The 20,080-nt window shown below is 40.2% G+C and overlaps 1 protein-coding gene across 1 annotated transcript; it reads right to left on the minus strand.

Moving 5' to 3' along the window:
• Window positions 1-4,042: 4,042 nt before the first annotated feature.
• LOC133384124 (guanylate cyclase soluble subunit beta-2-like) lies at window positions 4,043-19,637 on the minus strand. Its single transcript, XM_061626053.1, has 14 exons — window positions 19,556-19,637; window positions 18,053-18,213; window positions 16,973-17,069; window positions 16,214-16,410; window positions 15,081-15,186; window positions 14,070-14,173; window positions 13,551-13,767; window positions 12,505-12,825; window positions 10,696-10,844; window positions 9,849-9,995; window positions 7,591-7,745; window positions 6,530-6,672; window positions 4,912-5,010; window positions 4,043-4,170 (listed from the first exon to the last, which is right to left on the minus strand). Exons 1-14 carry the CDS (start codon window positions 19,620-19,622, stop codon window positions 4,043-4,045), a joined length of 2,091 nt encoding a protein of 696 aa, XP_061482037.1. The 5' UTR covers window positions 19,623-19,637.
• Between the last annotated feature and the right edge of the window lie 443 nt (window positions 19,638-20,080).

The raw sequence follows: 20,080 nt of genomic DNA on the forward strand, positions 1-20,080 counted from the left end.
CCTTTGGAAAAGCTAGTCCAAAGGGGTGGGGGCTGGTCATCTTAAACCACCTGATTCATCAAGATGGGGAGTTTTTCTTCTCACACCTGCAAAAATGGCAACACACTCTGTTGCAACATCTGGCTTCTGTATTTGGCCCTATGGCTCTCAGTGCATCTCATTCTCCTGATATGGCGGAACTTATGATTATGTCAGCCCAACATCCTAAATCCACATTCACTCTCTTTAAAGCTGTGTTAAATAAGGCCAATTTTAATGTGCATGGGTTGAGGAAGGAGTGGAACAGAGAGGTGGAATGCCCAGTACATAAGAGACAATGGAAGGTTGTATTAGCCTCTAGAACAGCCTTTCCCAACCTTTGGGTCCCCAGATATTGTTCGATTACAATTCCCATCAGCCGCAGCCAGCATGACCAATGGTCAGGAATGATGGGGTTGTGGTCCAGCAGCAGCTAGGGACCCAAAGTTTGGGAAAGGCTACCTAGGAAGTTGAATTCCCTAATCTCATGACTGCATCTAATACAACAAAAAATGGTCTTTAGAATATATTAGGCACCCCCCATCTTTTTCAAAAACATCTTTCAGTGATAGACAATTGCTTGTTTTGTGATACAACACCAACAACTGGCACACATAGTTTGGTTCTGCTCTATGGTGGCACCATTTTGGTTGGAGGTAACAATTTGCATTTTCTTTGTCTTGGAGAAACCTTTAAAGGTTCCTAGGTGTCAATGGTAGGCTCAGCTACATTCCAGTGATAGAAGGGCAACATGGTTGGACTTTCTCAGCCCTTTTGATAGCCAAAAGTCTCCTAGTTCAATGTTGGAAAGAGTGGACGGCACCTCCAAGTATCCACTGCTCAGAATATCTGTCAGTACTTGTAGCATAACAAGAACGCAACCTTTCACAGGCAACAGCAAGTGAGTAAGCATTCCGCTATTTGGACCGGTTTGCATAATGTGCCACCATGTGAATAAACACTAGACCTAATCGGAAATTGAGTCCCCATTTATCTGTACAGCACCGCCACCATGCCTCTTTATGCATAGTTGTATGTTCGTGTATATGGGATTTTGTTTCTGTAAAATTGTTTTACTAAAAATTGTTTAAGAATAAAATGCATATGTAAATTAAAGCATGGTATTTTAAACTACATATTCAACTTTATCATGAATTCAACAATTTATACATATAAAAAGGGAGAAGAGAATGAGATTGATAAGTTAGGATAGTACATATGTTCCATCTTAACATTCAAGTAAATGATTATTTCCATCGTTCTGTGGGGTAGATACCTCCCAGCAACCAGGACCATAGAAACTTTATGTAAACTTCTTCCCAAGTCAATGCTTTCACTTTAAATCAGGGATTAGCGCCCTAAACAAATTCAGCACTGAAGCTCCAACCACAATGGTGGAGAAGGAAATCAGGAAGTATCACATTGCTACCACTTCCACTTATCTAGCTTGTAAATGTAAGTACAAACACAACGTAATTGGAAATAGAATCTGCACTTTGAGTATAGTAAATCTAAAAGGACCTGATATGCTTATTTTAGTGCCTATGAAAAACCGAACTTCATAACAGGAAAAGCTAAGGGAATAACCTCTCCCCCCTGAACACAGTGAGACCTAGTTCTGAGTAAACAAGTCTACAGTTGCACTATACATCTTTCAAGTTCACTGCAGGTGGGCTGACTTATACAAGTTGCCAAGTGGTGTTCGTTCTAAGAACTCGATAAGCTGAGTGTCTCATAGCTCACTCAGCATCAGCAGAAATGGTATATCTTATTTCAGAAAGTACCAAGGCTTGGTCTTTTGGTCTGGGCTGATTCTAAACAAAGGTATTTGTGGGAGGGGAGGTGTCACTGGTATACCGATTCACAAGACAGGGATAACTGCTTTTATTTCTAGTGACATCCTCTTGGGCTCATCTGTGACCTAAGCTAGTGCAGCCCCTCTAGCCCTTTGCTGATAATTATTAATGCCAGCAAACCTTCAAAGTTTCCCTGAGGAAGTCTGAGATGAAGTTGTCTTTTGCAGTCCCAGGATCCCTGAGCAGGAAGAGACTTGCCAGCTTCAAATTAATAGATACTTGCTAAAGCCAGCCGTTTAAGGGAAAGACATGGACAGAGAGAGGTCTTGCCATGACAAAAAAAGGTAGATTCTTTGCTTTTTAGCTTGCTTCCATCACATCAGATGTGATCATATAATTTCATCTTGTGTTAAACTGAGATGTGGGAAAGGGGGTTAAGTAAGTTCAACACTATTTCAGACAGACTCTATTGAAAACGTGTGCTGCCTGTGCATTGTTTGTCAAAGGGCAAAACCAATGTAGATGTATAGTTAGTATTCTTTTTATTCAAAGTGCCAACTATGTGGTGCCTGTTTTGTGCTGCTTTTAAACCCCTGTCTTGTGCTTGCATGAGGTGGGTGTAAAGATATACCCTTTTTATTTTCACAAAACATCAATTTTTTCCATTAATATTCATCAGAGTATGGCCATTTTAAGAGAGCCTTTTTAGACATAACTCATATTTAGAACAATCACAAAACCAAAATTACTTAGATGGGTTACCTGGCAAAGGTGGGAATAATGCTAAGCATCACTCTCAGTGCAAGCCTAGTGTTGACTCTGAAGTGTTACTGAGTGCCATAGAACTTGCTCCCTTGCAAGTGTGCTTAGGATTACACTGTGTACACCTGAAAGGAGGGAGAGGGTTGCCAAGCCTAGAGTCTGAGGGAGTTCCTGTATCTTATAAAAAGTGTCATTTTGGTCTGTATAGGCTGCTGGCAATGACAGACATCCCTGCTCACTGAAGCTGATAGACAATTTGAAATGAGTTCCTGCCTCATATATTGTATTGTTTCCATGAGTACACCACATTCATCAGCTATTAAAAGTGCAGTACAAAACAACTGAGTATGAATCTGACTTTCATAGTAGCAATAGCTACTGAAAGAATGTATAAACTGCCCGACATTAGAATATAAGGAAATAAAAACAAAATACGTTTTTTAAAAAAATGATTAAATCAATCTGTAAAACCAACACCGATACCCTGAAAAAACCTAGTTGAATAGAAAAGTCTTAAGAAGTTGCCTAAAAGAACAAATTGCTGGTGCCAGTGTAATTTCCAGGGGAATTGTATTCCAAAGTGTAGATGCCACCATATTAAAATCTCTGCCTGAATAACGCCTTAAACACTTGCTGGTCTATGACCGTAATAAATTTGATTGATTGATTGACACCTTAAACAAATTTCTGAGGTATGTGGCACCCACAAGAGGGCCTCAATTGATGACCTAAGAATTTGAGCAAAGTAATATGGGAAAAGGCAGTCTTGTAGGAAAGAGAGTCATGGGCTGTTGAGGACTTTTTGCACCAGCATTAAAACTTTAACTTGGACCACTGGCTTATTATAACCAGTGCAAACCTTTTAACAGCAGTGTTAACATACTACCAGTAGGTTACTCCCAACAGCAGCCTATCTGTGACATTCTGTACCAGACAAGGTTACCAATGCATAGACCATGGTGGCAAGATACCTATGTCTAGGAATGGTTGTAGGTGACGTAACAGATGAAGCTGGTAAAAGGCACTCTGAGCCACTGAGGCTACTTGGGTCTCTAGTGACAAATCCAGGAGCAAGTGCAACCCTATCCAGAACTCCTGGACCCAGGAACCACTCACCCACAAGGCATCTGTCTTGGCAGAATTCAGCTTCAGTTTATTGGTTTGTTAGTTTTGCATAGAAGGGAAAACTTTACTGACTGAGACTTCCCCCATCCCAATGTGGGAGTAATGTGGCCAAACATAAGAGGAAGGAAAGAACTTCAAAGTACATGAAACTTCATGTTTGGCCCGTAAGAACATCAAGTTCTGTAAGAGACGAAATAAATAGCCCCATCTGTTTCTCCCTTTGGCTTTTCTTTAATTGTATGCATAGTATTAAATTCCAGGCTGTAGCATAGGTAACTTGAAAGTTCTCACCCATAATGAGTTCTCATCTGTCATACAACCACGGAACTCCTTTCTTTTTTCTAAAACATAATGCAAAGTGCTGAGGGAGCCTGCTGGGTGCCAGCGTGTTTTGACATTAACGGATTAGAAAGTGAAGGTTCATTTTCCTCTTGTGAATCTTCTCCTTGGGGATTATAACTTTCAGTCCCTAACAGGTAACCAGGGAGAAGAAAACATAGGTGTGAGAAAAATAATTTGGAACATTCTACTTTAGAACCAATGTGTTAGTCATCCTAGTCCCTGTCCTGGTCTGTTGTCACAAGAGAGGGCAGTTACTCTCATGGATATTGATAGCCTGCAATATTGGATGGAGTTCAATGCTTCTTTCTGAATATGAACTTATGTGTTTGTGCATCTAATAGCCATACTTGCAGAGAAAATACTGCGGTAGACGTGTTGTTTTGTTATGCAAAGTGAACAGTTTCCCTTTCCCTTGTAGTAGATTGTAGTATTTAGATTCTTACATTATAGTGGGTATATTGAACTTATGGGGTGGGGCTGCTGTTACTGTGAATTGGATACTTCCTGAGAGATGGAGAGGAGATTTTTGCCCATTATTCCTCTCCCTCGTAGTCCTCAGCACTCCCAAAAATGTGGAGGGTGCTAGAAGCTGCGGGGGTGTGTGTGTTAAAAAATCCCCTCTTTCATTGGGATCAGAAGCCCTTGCGATCAAGGAAGGGCACCAATTGGATCCAACCCTATATTCTCACAGCCTTCTTGATTCACTGTGGCAGCAGATTTATTTGAGGCCACTATAAATTGTGAGGGACAGTGAGACTATTCACTTCCCTTCCCTCTCCAAAATGGGGAGACAAACATGAGTATGGTAGCCAATCCTGATCCCACTGTTTTGACACACTGGGTGGAACTGGTGAATGTTGAAACAAACCTTGGGCATCTTCTCTGTATTCTACATCCCTGGCTGCAATCAGCTCTTCAACATACTTCATCATTACAACATTCTTGCCATCTTGACTTACCAAAGCATCTGCCTCAACAAAAAAAAAAGGGAGAGAGAGAAAAGGGCTCAGTGTCAACAATGATAAATGCTGAGAATTCTAAATAAATTATTTTTAACGCACACCAAAGAAAGGTCAGTTGTGTTTTTCAAATAAACTGGTCCTTGAATACATGGTGGGATTTTTAAAATGCCTCTTTATTGAAAAATAAGTTCAGAAAGAAAATATGAAATGCTGGAAACTTTGGCTTAACATTGCACTGCTATGTGGGCATAAGTAGAGGTGATATGATTTTTGTTGTCAGGCTGCCTGCAGTTTTGGATCACTTTTCCCTTAATTGTTAGAGTACTTGGGGCTGAACAGGAAGAAATTGGAATAGATTTAGCATGCTTTCTTATTGATCATCCTGTCTAACATGGAGATGGATTCATCAGTTTCCATTTCCACTCCATTTCAGTTTTACATGTGTTCATTCGTAAGTCCATTCCCATCCCATTTCCATATCAAATGTGTGAATGTTTAAAGATGGCACAAAAATATGCATTGTTGTATGCATTTTGGTATATTTTGTGAGCTGTGAAATATATCACACAATTTGAAAAATTGCAAAAAGTAACAGGTAGCTGTGTTCCAATCTGCATACCAGTCCAGGAAGTATGAATTGGGTTGGTTCATTTAAAAATATGGACTGACTACTCTAAATACCCCCACTGTTATGTTGTTGTATGTAGGATTGTATGCTGAAGAGTGGCCTATAAATACTTCTAATAAATATGTAAAGTATTCCTCAGGTTAAGGCATCAAGTATCCCTTTACTATTGCTAGTTTCCCTTACTCAAAATAAAACAAAAATATATTTAAAACAACATCTAAAAACCTTCAAGAACATCTAAAAACCTTAAGAATGTCTAAAGTACCTCAGCTTGGAAATACCAGCCAACATATTGAGGCAGAATTGTTATTGTATTTTTTAAATTAAATTTTTGCCTGTTTCTCTGAAATTTGGTCAGTTTTTATTTTGGTTTATCTGAATCCAAGTTGGGAATTCCATTTTTGTATTATAACATGTGAGACAGGTTAATCCCAGGGGAAAAGGCAAGTAAGAATCTTGTGCTTTCTAAAGGTTAACAATTGTAACAGGATATGAACTTTACTTTGGAGTCTGTTTCATATCCATAGTGGCCTTGAAACTTGGTAGATTTATTTACAAAGAGGGAGAAATAGCTCACATAGATGCTGGGGGGAAAAGGCAGGACAATACAAATACATTTGATTTCATAAGAGCTCGGCCTAGCTGTAGACCGTAAGAGGAGTGATATAGCAGAGATGAATACATCAATCTGTTGGCATAGGTATGTCCCAGGATGTAGATTTATGGCAGAGCACTTTCATTACAGAACCTAGATGCACTGGGAGAAGAGTTGCCAAAGTACAGGAAAAGGGAACATATGATGATATTATAAATACTAAATAATGGCAAGAATTTCTCTTTCTCTCTCTCTCTGGCACACACACACACACACACACACAATATTGCCAACACATTACCAGATGTCTCTTTGGCTCGTCCCATTATTTCCTTCTCAGTGGCACAGAGGTTTTGCCTGAGAAAATATGTTGTCATTTTTCCTTTGCCTTTAACCTCTATTTCTCCCCTTTCCACCATCTCAAACATTTGGTGTGGCAATGCTCTGTTCCGCACAAGAAGCACAACAAATGTGGGGTTAACAATTCATTCACTGTAACCTCCAAAATGTTAATGTGCCTAAACATCTGCCCTTCATGATCCTGCCTACCTAAGCGTTCTTGTCAAATGGTGTGCTGACCAAAGACCACTCCACCCCATTCCACACTATTTCCTTTTTGCTGCAAATGCTGGCAAATTCCACCTTCCTTGACACCTATGCATCTAATAGAACAGCCTTTCCCCACCTTTGGCTCCCCAAATGTTGAACTAAACTCCCATCAGCCCCAGCCACCACAGCCAATGGTCAGGAATGATGGGAATTGTAGTTCAGCAACATCTGGATTGGGAAAGGCTATAATAGAATTTACAACAAAATGTGGGACTTGCAACAAAATGTTGCAATTGCTCAGTGTTCCAGCCAGCTATGTCCTCTTCCAAGGTCCACCATTCTTTTATTTCTCCCCCTTGTTTTCCATTTCCCCACCCACATTGGTCAGCATTCTGTGCCCCTTGAGCATGCTCAGTCCTCAGTGGATGTTTATGTGGCTCCCCCCCTTAAAGTTTTCCCCCTAAACATTTGTTGTACTTCTGCAACCCCCTGGGGTTTTCCCCAAGCCTGTATGTGGATGGTGCCATTTTAGCTAGATAAGGAAGGATCCACTGTCAGAAAATTTGCTATTAATGTGTAGAATGGATGGAGTAGGAGCAAGGCAGTAGCACCCATTAGTAGGTCAGCCCCTTTGCCCTACAAAAGCTATCACTACCTAACCCTGAAGATAGTTCAATAATTTGTGTGGAGTATGTTGGGGTGCTGTGAGCTGCACAGGAGACCCCACAAAGTGCCTGCAATTTGATAACCCTTGAATAGCCAATGTAAATCTATTGCTTTCCCCCCTGTTGCTATTTATTTGCAGGTTCCTACCTGCATGCTGTTGGGCTCATGTGGATTTTATCTGGGAGCCCATGGCTTTCCATCCTAGAAGCTGTATTGACAGTGTCACCAAATAAACAGTATCTGGGCATTTTCTCCCCAACCACTCCAGCCAAAACTGGTCCAGTGTGCACCCCGATTCTAATCTGTTGGCATAAATGCAATAAGAAAAGTATGTTCTCTATTACAACACTAAAAGGAATAATCTGATTTTCTTTCTTTCTTTCTTTCTTTCTTTCTTTCTTTCTTTCTTTCTTTCTTTCTTTCTTTCTTTCTTTCTTTCTTTCTTTCTTTCTTTCTTTCTTTCTTTCTTTCTTTCTTTCTTTCTTTCTTTCTTTCTTTCTTTCTTTCTTTCTATCCTGCCCTTCCTCCCAGCAGGAGCCCATGTTCTTAATTTGTTTACTTTTAGCAATTTTGTATACATTAATTCTACATTTAGCAAGGACATCATTTAAGAATACCTAAAAGAGTACACTCAAAAATGCTTTCGCTTCTAGAGAGAGTAAGTGAAATATCTTTATATAACTGAATGGTTGCTTACATTGTGGCAAGCCTTCAAATTCACATGTTCTTAAGGAATAGAGTTTTAGCTCAAAACAAAACACTTCTGGTCATACACTCAGGCTGATAACAACCTCGTTGGATTTTCTAAGAAATACAGGGCTTCCTGGGTCCCAAATATTGTCAAGTCAAACACAAATTTTATTGGAAAAGAAAGCTGGTCATGCAGCTATAACTTTGGCATTCCAACTCCATGCTGTGTTTAGAAACTAGAATTTCTCAATTCCATACAGCCTGATCTCATGCATGTTTACACAGATCTCAGCCAGTTTAATGGAACTTAAACCCAATTAAGTATATATAGGACTGAAGCCATGCAGTGCAATCTGTTCATGCACATCTATTCAGAAGTAAGTCCTGTTAAGCCAATGATACCCCCAAGTAAATATGTACAGGATTGCAGCTTTTAGGCTAAATAAAGGCTGGCGAAAGGCCTTTTCAGTGATGGCACCCCATTTATGGATATCTCTCCCTAGAGAGGCTTGCCTGGCATCTACTTTGCCACCCCAGACTTTCAATTGTTAAGTTGTGATGACTTTATTGCTGCCAGATTTTAACCACTATTTTATGTGTCTTTATCTTGTTACATTTGTTGTTTGTGTAAGGAACTCAGAGTATTTAATGTCAAAAGGAAGCATAGGCAATGTAAAAATAAAATTAATAAAAATCAAGTAAAAATGTGGCTAGAGTCGCAAAGAAGACAGTTGCTTCACACATTACCAAAATAGCAGGCGTGAACTCGTTAATTTCCATAACATGATGCAACTCTTTCTCATCTTATAATTTCATAATTTCACATTCTCCAAATACTCATGAATGAAGATGTGTATTCTTTAAATGTGAAAATGACCTGTGTAGTGTACATGCTCTAAGCGAAAGATGTCAGAAGGATGCAATACTGAGCATACTCAGCCCTCCCCCATGCACTACCCAGCCCTGGCCTGGGACCTTGACAGAATGCACCATCTGTCACTCATCTTGTGGCAGCAGGAGGAGGAACGACTCAAGGAGATGTTGCTGGCTACATCATTATTGTCTAACACCGATCAGGGAAACTGGTTATGTCTTCATAATGATACGCCATCAGATGATCTAAATGTGCTTTTGTAACAGGCATATAAAGCCCCATTCAGAAAAAAATGTCTCAGGCACCTGGTTTGATCTATGTGTGCCAAGTGTCACCTCAATCTATGTAACTGAGGGATGCAATATTTATTAACAAAGTGCCTGAACTTCTCTGGGTGCTGTACAAAGATTTTTTTAAAAAGCAACACATTCCCTAATCTAACGTGACACAAACGAAAAAAGGAAGTGGAGGGAGAAAACAGGATAATGAGCAAATTCAGGTACTAATTCTTCATATTGAGTTACATAAAATGCTTAATGACAGGTAGGATAGCACAGAGAGAAAGAGAGGAACCACCAAATGGCAGCCAGTCCCAATGGGCTGGGCTGCCTTACCTCTCCCTCTGCTGCAGCCAGGTGGAATGGCTTTATATTTTTGTTTGCTACAGGCTGAAATCCTGTGTTTATTTAGCTGGGGCTATCATTCAGTCACAGAATCATGGAGTTGGAAGGGATCTGGGAGGTCATTTAGGCCAACACTTATACTGAGTACAGGAACTCAGTGAGAGTTACTTTTGAGTAGGCATGCAATACGATTGTGTGATCAAAGTCTTAAAATGTACCTGTATAGACTTATTAGTTATAGGGTTCATAACTTCTCTTGCAGCAATTCTCATGCCCAGGGCAAAATTAGCCACTCTTTCAGCATGAGTGGCAACAGGCACTGGGACCCCTCCTACAACCATGTAGGCATCACCTATTGTTTCCACCTGTAAGGCAATGGGGAGACATACTGCAGGCATGGAAATACCTAACCTTGAAAAGATGCCAAGGGCAATGCTGAAGCTTACAGCTGTTCATACATATGGAAGCTTATCTTGTGCCCACACTCACAAACACACCCACATACAAACTCACACCTGTTTGGCCCCACATGCCATGTCTGCTCTCCTCCTCTCCGTTGCTTGCTGGGAGATACCTTTATACTGTATATGCTTCCTATATTTCACCTGGGATCAAGGGCTGCTAAGATATGAGAATCCTGTGCCATTTGCCCCAGTCAGGCTTATTAATGAGCAAGCAGCAGGCAGGCAATGTCGGATGGCAACATTAATCTGTCCTGGCTAGCTATTATATCGTTATTATTTTTAAAAAATCTTCTAAAGGGTTGTGGTGGTGCATTTTACTCTCTAGGTAGCAAAGTAAATCTTTACAGAAATGGAAGGTGGCCAGGATACTGGCCATCTGGAGAGGAAGATGATATGAGGGAGCTGCTGGTCTAGAAGAGCTTGATGCTTTAACATTTATAACAAGCGAATGGCCTTCAGTTTTCATTCTCATTCTTGCTGCCATCATTCTGAAGAATTATTTTCGATCAATATGACTTCATACAGATGGGTATAAGCAGCAATATGAGTGGGGAAACTGCAATAAGCGATGCATATGTTTGTAAGTCACAGGGATACTTACTTTGTAAACACCATGGACACTAGTTAATCGATCAAACTTGGAGTACATGGAATTAAGCATGTTCACGATCTGAATAGGTTCGCAGACAGAGCAGATGCTTGTGAAGGTCACTACATCACTGAAAAGTATTGTGCAGGCGCTAAAATCTCCTAGGGAAAAAGTAAAAGAATGGCTATTTTTGAAAGACTAGGATTTTTTTTAAGTATGACAAGAATAATAAGACACTTTCTCTTTGCTAGCCTATGCAGTTAATGGAAAACCTTCCTTTAAGGAACCATGCCAATTGCTTCAGTCATTCTGTTGATAGAGATGGCAACCCAATCCCAGCATGCGTGACCTACCTGAATCTGTGTAAGGTTTTTACCCTTAGTGATGGATTCAAGTGGTTTAGTTGTTACATTTTACTGGACCAGTAAGTTAGTTGGTGAAGGCAGCAGACCTTTGCATGTAATCTCAGACACTGTAAGGAGGACACCTCTAGACAGGACTTTCCTGCACAGTTCTTGAAATGTAGTAGTTTTACAACCTTGCTCAGCAAAACCCTTCTGGTTTTCAACTTTATTGCAAACAAGAAAAAAATGTTATGGTATGCAAAGAATGAATAAAATATCAGCTGAATCCTTTTGGGTCTAGGTAACTGTCTTAGGGAACAATCCTAACTATGGGAAGCTGGCGTAAAGTACACCAGATCCAAACCTTGTTCAGTAGCAAAGCTACTGGTGGCTGAGTTGGACTAAACCTAGCAGAGGGAAGTAAAGCCTTTAAAATAATTTTATTTATACTACTCTTTTTGCCAGTGTAAGTTCCACCAGGTTACCAGGTCATGTGACTGAGCTGAACAGAATTAGGATCCAATGCAAGTCCTCCCTCCCTGGTCCTGCCCCACCCCTTTTTGGAGAATTACACTGGCCTCAGCTGAGCCACCTGAGCCTGGATGAGGGACTTATGCTGGCATATCTCCAGCTGAGTCCGGGTTGGGTGGGGACTTATGCTGGTGTAGCCTTGGCTGAGCTGGAGATCCGCCAGTTCCTAACTTACTTATCCTGGTGGATCTTGAGCTTGGAGTGTTCCTTTAGATGGCAACGTGTCCAACATTCTTAAAGCAGCTAACTATAGCTCCACAAGCATTTCAGCTGAAATTTTTGCAAGCTGTCAAGCTACCACACATGGAGGCGTGGCATGGCAGCAGGATAGCAGGCAAGCAAGTCAAAGGAGTGAGGGAAGCAAGGATGGTGGGGGAGCAAGCAAGGGACTGCGGGGTTGGGGGAGTGGCAGGGACAACATGGGACATCAGTAAGTGGTTGACACGTGGTGGCAGCTTGGGCAGGCAGGAAGCCCATACATTGCCTAAATGGGGTGGCAGTGAGTGCCTGGGGGGTGTTTGGGAGTTGCCTGGGGGAAGTGGGCCTTTGGGGAGTTGCCGGGGGTTGGGAGTTGTCTGTGGGAGGAAGGTCTGTTTGGGAGATGCCTGGGGCTGGGGATAGGGGTTTGGGAGTTGTCGGGGGTGGGGACAGTTTTGGAACTTGCCTGTCTGTGCATGTATGTATTTGGAGTGTTGTATGTGTGTGTGTTTGGGAGCCCCGGGGGGGGGGGGAGTCCATGTGTGTTTGGAAGCCCCTGGCTCTGTTTGTGTGTGTGCATGTGCAGACTTGTGTTTTGGAGTCCTGAGGAGGTTGGGAGTCTGTGTGTGTGTTTGTGTTGTTTTACTATAATTTTCCAGTTGCCATTTGTGAGCTGTTCATACTTTCAAAACATTACAGTGGTATAATAACCTCCACAAAAGCATTAAGGACAACAGAAGCACTCTACCTGCTTCCACCTTTTTGCCCTCCTTAAGTTGATTGGCCACATGCTTTGGCAACATGGCATAGAGTAAAGCTTCTGATTTCTTCTTTTCCACCTCCAGGTTTTTGGAAAGAATCCTTAGCTCTTCCTTCTTTCTCTCTAGCTGGTTGGATAGCTCTATCTCTGCCAGCCGTTGCTGGTTGAAGAGGATGAGGTCCCTTGTTGTGTCATGCTGTGCAATGTCAGAAAGGTGCATCTGTTGCTCTTCCAGCTCCTCTAAACTGCGCAGCTTTGGTGAGCACAAGTACATCATGCACTGGAAGGAATCCATCCAGATCATTTGTCCTTTTCATTAACAATAAATAAATAAATACATATGTGCATTATAGAATGATATTCCAGTGTGCTTAATCCTATTAGTCAAATGGAATCTTAGCTGTGTAACACCATTGCTAACTTACTTTACAGCTGGAAACCTCAAGTCTTGCAAATGCATCATTACCCTATTATATCTGAGATTTTGAATTGGGTGCAAATTTTTGAATGTATTTTGTGAGGCGCTGAAAGAGTTGAGGAAGAAGGAAGGGCAGGTAAAGGATAGGTGGGCAACAGGTTTTCTCAGCCTTTGTCATATTTATCACATATAAAATATGTAAATACAATACACAAAAAGGGCAAATAATATTCTGCCATAAAAATCAAAAGGGTAATAGAGCTGTATATTTGTTTTGTTTTGTTTTGTCTATGAGCACAATTATGGTAGCATTTCATTTGCTAAGGAAAGTTCCTGTATGATTAATGAGTAAACACCTTTGATAGGATCAGGGACCATCAGACCATATTCTCTTTGCACTGGCTTCACATACATACATACATACATACATACATACATACATACATACAATTGCTAGAAATGGTGGGAGTTTTTTTTCCTCAGTGTGATTCCAAAGCCTTCCAACTATTTTTATATAAAATTCCACTTGTTGTTCCCTAAATTTCCTTGCTATTTCAGTGCCTGCATGAGGATTCTTAGAATTCAAATGTCTGCAAAAAGCAACTTTGTATGTTACCTCTGAGCTTTAGCATGGGCCCTCTCCTCCACAATTTCGGCAATGTATTCCTTCGTATCTTGAGAACAAACTGACTGTTGATAAATTTCTGTATGCTGAAAATTGTGAACGTAACTTGTGGATGAACTATAGAGAAATATTCATCTAATTTGGTTCCAGGTATCTGCAATCCTGGTACAATTTTCTGAATATTTACACCCGCCTGCTTTATCTTCAGCTGAGGAGTAGACAGAAAGGCAGTATAATTCCATGGCTAAAAAGACTTTTCAAACTGTCTTTAGAAGCAACAACAAACAAAAAAACCCTTCAAAATCAAAGAAGATCCTACTTTAAACAGTTGCTCAGCATAGTTATAGGACTAATCTTAAGCATTAGACTCAAATAAAATTTACAGCATTCCTTTACAGGGAAAGTAATTTTAAAACTTTACATACACTTCATCACCACTCTGGGGCCAATCCAACAACAGTCTCCATTCCAATCATTATTTACAAGTATTCAGACAAACTGTAAACTTACTGTTTTGTCAAACACAATGTGAAAAGGAAATGCACAGCAGAATGTTCTCTCCTCAACCCAAAGCTTCTCAGGGAAAAGTGGCTCCAAAGTACATAAAAGGTCCCCTATGATATGAAACAGAAAATGCTAGACAGCGCACAGAGAGAATCTTTACTTAAATTTGCACATTTCATCTGTATGCAGTAACTAGATTATTCTCCATTTTGGACTGGTTTATGTCTTCCTTCACATATTATATTAGGGAACATATTAGGGAAAATTGGTTTGCAAAAATGTGTATATTAGAAAAATTGCATACAAAAGTGTGTTTGTTAGGAGAAATTTGCACTAAAATGCTGAAGAATTTTCATGGGGATTTTTTAAAAATCACAAATTGCTGCAGAAATGTGCAGAACAGAATTTAAGACTGGAAAAATGAGACTGAGAGACCTGAAATTGACATATTCTTCCTTTCTTATTTAGAATTCCCAACCCCCTGCACTTTTGTATTGGTTATTCTGGGACACACGAAGGTTGTGAGGGTAACTATGCACACATGGCATTGAAGTTCTGCCCCATGGACAATAAGGGATTCTGCAGAAACAGCCCACACAATTTCAAAGACATGCACAAACTTAGCTGTTTTTTATTGGGGGAAAATGACAGAATATTCAAAATTCAGAGCAGGACACCAGATTCAGTGTGTGCAATCCTAAGGGGTGGGTATTTCTGCCTACAGCATAAAATCCCAGCCTTTCACCGACCTGAACTTAAGGATGAGTTAGTGAAACTGAGAAGCAGGTTATTGCTATGGAGAGCAAATCAAGGAATTGTGTTTTGTTGTCCAAAAAGAATGAAGCAACCATGCTTTTCAAAAAGCAATGTATCCCATTTCTATTACACAAAATAATGATATCATCTAGAAGTTTTCTGTAATTATGCTTACATCCATGAATGGCCTCTTATTTACACTGCTGAGGCCTATATTTCATTTCAATAATCACGCTAAAAGTTAAAAAGGAACTAACTTACCTCTCCTAAATTTCACAATATGTCTCACAATGTCCCAGTGGGATTTCTTTTCTAGATGGTGCAATCTAGATTCTCCCCTTTCTTTCTGAATCACTGCATCCAGTCTCTAAATAGAACATTGACAGAAAAGTAGAACATTATGGTAATTAAAATTTAATAATTCATGCTCATATTCTATAACCATTTGCACACAGCCACCTGATGGCTGCCATAGAAGGTAGTAAGCATGAGCATTAAATCTGTATGCATCCATTTCGCCACACACATGGAGGGCGATGCATTCAATACGCCATCATGCTGTGTCCCTTGAAGTTCAGCACTTTACAGTCCTAACTAGGTAAAATGGATACCATGTAGTGGCACTGCACATTCATTTCAACATCTGAGCTAATGTGTATACACAGCTGCATACACGCCATACATTTAAAGCACATGACTTCCCCCAAAGAATCCTGGGAACTGTAGTTTACCCCTCAAAGAGCAACAATTCCCACCACTGTTAACAAATTACAGTTCCCAGGATTCTTTGGGGGAAGTCATGTGCTTTAAATGTATGGTGTATAGTCAACCATGCATGTGTAGGGGCCTCTTCATGTTACTTACAGGAACCCTGCCTTTTCACAGAAAGCCCCACATCTGTATAGATATATGCACATAGGTGTCCTTCAGACTTTGAAACAAATACAGGTAGGTTGGTGGCGCCTGCTTTCATGACCCCTCCCCCCAATTGTGCATTTGGTCTATCTGGTTAAAACATCTGCAAATGGCTATATCATCACAGATTAGGAAGGGATCATATTGGCTATCTAAGGAAGACTATATTGTGCTTAGAACTTACTCAATATGTGCCTTTCAATACTCTCTTGAAAAGCCTCCAGGGAAGACAGTCTGCAACTCCCTTTATCACTCAATTACAGTAGCTTTCAAATTATCTGCCTCTTGGCATCCTGTTCCACATTGATTTACTTCTTGAGAATCCTTTTTTTACATTACTCAAAATCGCTACCAAATTCCTCTTAATACATACAATATCTTAGAGATCTTTAAGGTTGTTCCTCTCTCTCAATGCAGAATGTTTGCAATAACTCACAACTAATACTCCTCCCTCCCTTCTACAGGACTAATTTCATCACCTCTTTATCCTCCTGAGAGTCTCCACCAGTACAACATGCGATTTCTTTGACCTTGTTATTTGCTTCTTTCTTGTTCTGTAAAAGAAAAAACACCACATGCTCCTTCTTCCCAGTGCGCTCCTCTTCTATGTTTTGATTAAGAATTTCCAGTGTCACATCACTGTCAAAGAAATCTCTAGCCACAGCTTCAAGAATTCCTAGGCAAGAAAGAATAAATTATTAAATATTTACTTTTGGCAGCACCTGGTTCCTGATATATTTCCTATAAACCAGGGGTGAGGAACCTTATTCAACTCAAGGGCTGCATTCGCTCGTTGCCAACTCTCTGGGGTCTACAGGCCATCAGTGAGTGAAACCAAGCTAAGAGTGGGTATACCCACCCCATACTCTCTCGCATGCACATACATAAACTCCCGCCCCCCTCACCTCCAGCACTTAGGATTAAAACATTTTAACTTAAGTAGAGTGATCTTCATGGAGATTGCAGCTGGGGGAATGGAGGGTTAACCGTTCCGTCCCCAGCTGTTCTCTCCATGAAGATTCTCCCACCCCCACCCCCCAATGTAGCAACTAGGCTTAAAAACAGCCTTCTGCTGGCACCTTGAACAGCTCCTTGAAAGTTTAGACTAAACCCTAGAGCGTATTCACTGCCCCACCAATACAGGAGTCACCAGCCTCCATCAGAAAGGTTCCTGCAAGGATATGACTGTGTGATATACATTCCAGAGTACAACTTGAGAAGGTCTTGTGGCATTGTACCTGGGACAATGTGACACAGGCCTTTCCTATCAGAGTAATAGTGGAGTAACATCATCCCGTCTGTCTTTTCGACTCGGAATGATGGTGCATTCATTTCCTAAGTAGAAAAATGCCTACTTTATTTTCTTGAATAAATTTTCATATACAGTTTGTATGCTCAACTTTCTTAAGAGATGCATTTCTAACAACCTTGAGAGAGAAACTGCACTTCTGCCATGGTTCCATTAAAGTAACTAAAGCAACACTAAATCACATTGAATTATTTTTATTAAACATATCAAAGATATCAACATATTGGAAAACTAATTAAAATTACAGAATTATATTTTTCTAAATGTATTTAGGGATTATATTTTCCCATCTTATGTTGCCGCTTCACTGCTTTATTTTTTGAGGATTTGTTCATGACGCGTGGGGTAAATTTTAAAAATCACCTAATGCTTCCTCAACACTAATGGAACCAAATCCAACATCATAATTTTCTTCATTTGATATTCAATTCTGTTATAAAGTCATCAAATGGTAGCAGGCAACCTGTCCTCTCCCTCAACACTTCCAATTATTCTTTCTGATACTACATCCACTGAAGGAGCAAAATAGCTTCAAATAAAATTATCAGACTGTCAGAGCAGAGAATAGTCAAAGCATGAATTAAAATTTAACCAACTGTGGGAGGGTTCAGTCACAATGCTTAACCATGGCTTAGTGTTATGTCACACACTCCTTCCTCCACTCTCCTCTCCTGCAGCCAAGAGAAGGAATAACCCAGGATTTCTGGCTTCATTGTAGCAATCTGATAGGGAGCTTTCGCCATCACAGTGTTAAGCTGAGAGGAGAGGTTTAACATCAAACCGTCACAGCAGAGAACGGTCCTGTGTCACATTGTCCCAGGTACAACAAACAGTTTAAACTTCTCCTCTCACCCCGACATTGCAACAGAGAAAAGAAATGCCCAATTCTGGCAGGGGCTAGCAGACCAGATCTGGGCCACAGGTTTCCACCCTGTTTTGAAATTATTTATTCTTTTATTTTCTTAAAATGGGATGTTTCAGGACTATCACTACACAGCAGAGGAGGTACCTGATAGGACAAGGCAAGGTAGCTATGAAGGGCATCAAGGTTCTCGATAAACTCCATCAAGTTTCCTCCTAGTGTCCGTAGCATTCTATCATATCCTGACATCTTACAGAAACTGAAAAAGTATTCCCCAAAAAGTTTTAGCACTGCCTCTTCAGACACCTCTGAATAGAAATAAAGGAGATGAACAAATAAGAACAGGGTTGGAATCACTTAGACCTTGAGCATGAGCAAAATGCAGCCATTATATTTCTTCAAAGGATCACACCCTGTCTAACATCCTTGTCTGGATACAGAGCTCTGTCAATTGCTCAGAGGGATCTTGTTTCCTCTTGCAGCTAAACATATGATCAGTCCTATAACAGAGCACAACAGAAAGTATGCAATTTGCCTTTTCTCATGAAGATGCCGTGCATGCTTTTTCCCTTTGCAGCACCTTTGCATTTGTATAGGACCATTGGGCCATCCTTGACACATCAAGTATAATAAGATATTCTTCATAACATTTCTTCTTCCAGATAAATGTGTACAATTCTCACATGGCAATTGGGATGAACAGATGAAACGTCAACAGCAAGGCTGGTTTTTGAATAGGACATCCATTTAACTGTCTTGCTGGGCAAGAGGTGCAGCTGGTGAGGTGTAAATGGGACTGGATAATTAATTAAGGCAGGAGTGGGGAATCTAGGGCCCTCCAGATGTTTCTGGATTCCAACTCCCATCAGCCTCAGCCAATGGTCAGGGATGATAGGAGTTTAGTAATTTCTGGAGGACCATAGATCCCCAGCCCCTGAACTAAAATAATGTCCCAGAAGCTTCAGTTGAAGTGAGGCTACTTAGTCAAGTCAGAGACACTATGTACCATTTCTGAAGTTGTCAGGCCTGCTTTAATGAGTTCAGTGGGACTTACTCCCAGGCAGCGGAGCCTGGTGACTTTGATGTCAGTGGGGCAGTGAATCCTCTTTGGGTTGTAGTCTGAACTTTCATGGAGCTGTCCAACGTGCTGAAATCCAATCCCAAACTAGGTTAAGCACCTTGGACAGCTCTTTAACAGTCTGGGCTAAAAACCCAGAGCTAATCCATTGCACCACAAACATTGGAGCCACCAGTCTATTCTGCTCCCAGGTAGTCATATACATGTTGCAATTGTATGCTGTTTGCTTAGGAACAAGCACTATTGAACTTAGGTTGTAATAGTATAATATTTTCCTAGGACTAATCCCCCTTGATCGTGATGCAATTTACTTCTGAGTAAATATTTATAGGATTGTGTCATATATTTTACTTGTTTCTTACTAAACGTATTCAGAATTGAGGTGTACATTTCTCTTTTGCTTCTGAAATGATACCATTACATAAGACAAAGACAACATAAACCAGATAATATAATAAAACATAAAATCAGGCTAAATTAAAGTAATAAAGTGAAAGAAAAATAAATTTAAAAATAAGGCAAAATTAAAAAGATACAAAGATAATAATTCAAACCAGAAAATATTTCACAACTTAGTGTTTTGCAGGCTTCTTGAACCAAATTTACTGTGACAGCATCATCATATACTGTGTATGTCATAAAGGTGTCTTCAAGCCCAGCTTGTGTCCTGCAAAAATGCCAAAGTTAGCATCAGTATCTGAGTGTAAAACTAAACAGAGCATAATTTACTGTGTGATTTGTACAATATAGTTAAACATTTTTTAAAAAATGTAAACGTTTTTAAGAAGGCTGCAATGTTTACTTGCTAATTTTTTAAAAAAAAATCATTTTAAAGGTATACCCAATGAACTGGGCAGATATCCTTTTTTTAAAAAAAAACAACCACCTGTAAAATATTCTTAAAGTTATGTACTTACAAACCCACAGCTGGCAGGCACCTTCTTAAAAAGAAGGATTTATCTTTCTTTTCACATGGAAGGGAATGCCGGCTGTGAGCTGTGATTAGGGATGGGGGAATCTGACAGTTTTGGATTCTCTCCATTTCTCATTCTTACAGCCTTAAGTTCAGTTCTCCACATTTCTGCAGCAGTTTGAAA

The sequence above is a fragment of the Rhineura floridana genome, chromosome 4, assembly GCF_030035675.1.
Source record: "Rhineura floridana isolate rRhiFlo1 chromosome 4, rRhiFlo1.hap2, whole genome shotgun sequence".
Taxonomy (NCBI): Eukaryota; Metazoa; Chordata; class Lepidosauria; order Squamata; family Rhineuridae; genus Rhineura; species Rhineura floridana.

What these genes read in the sequence shown, in the direction of transcription:
- LOC133384124 (XM_061626053.1), bottom strand. Translation starts at nt 19,622, where the DNA reads ATGACATACACAGTATATGATGATGCTGTCACAGTAAATTTGGTTCAA. An exon ending in ACATTGTGTTTGACAAAACA is followed by an intron (nt 13,768 to 14,069) that starts GTAAGTTTACAG and finishes TCTACTCCTCAG; the next exon opens with CTGAAGATAAAGCAGGCGGG. An exon ending in GGGCAAAAAGGTGGAAGCAG is followed by an intron (nt 10,845 to 12,504) that starts GTAGAGTGCTTC and finishes CTTTTTCCCTAG; the next exon opens with GAGATTTTAGCGCCTGCACA.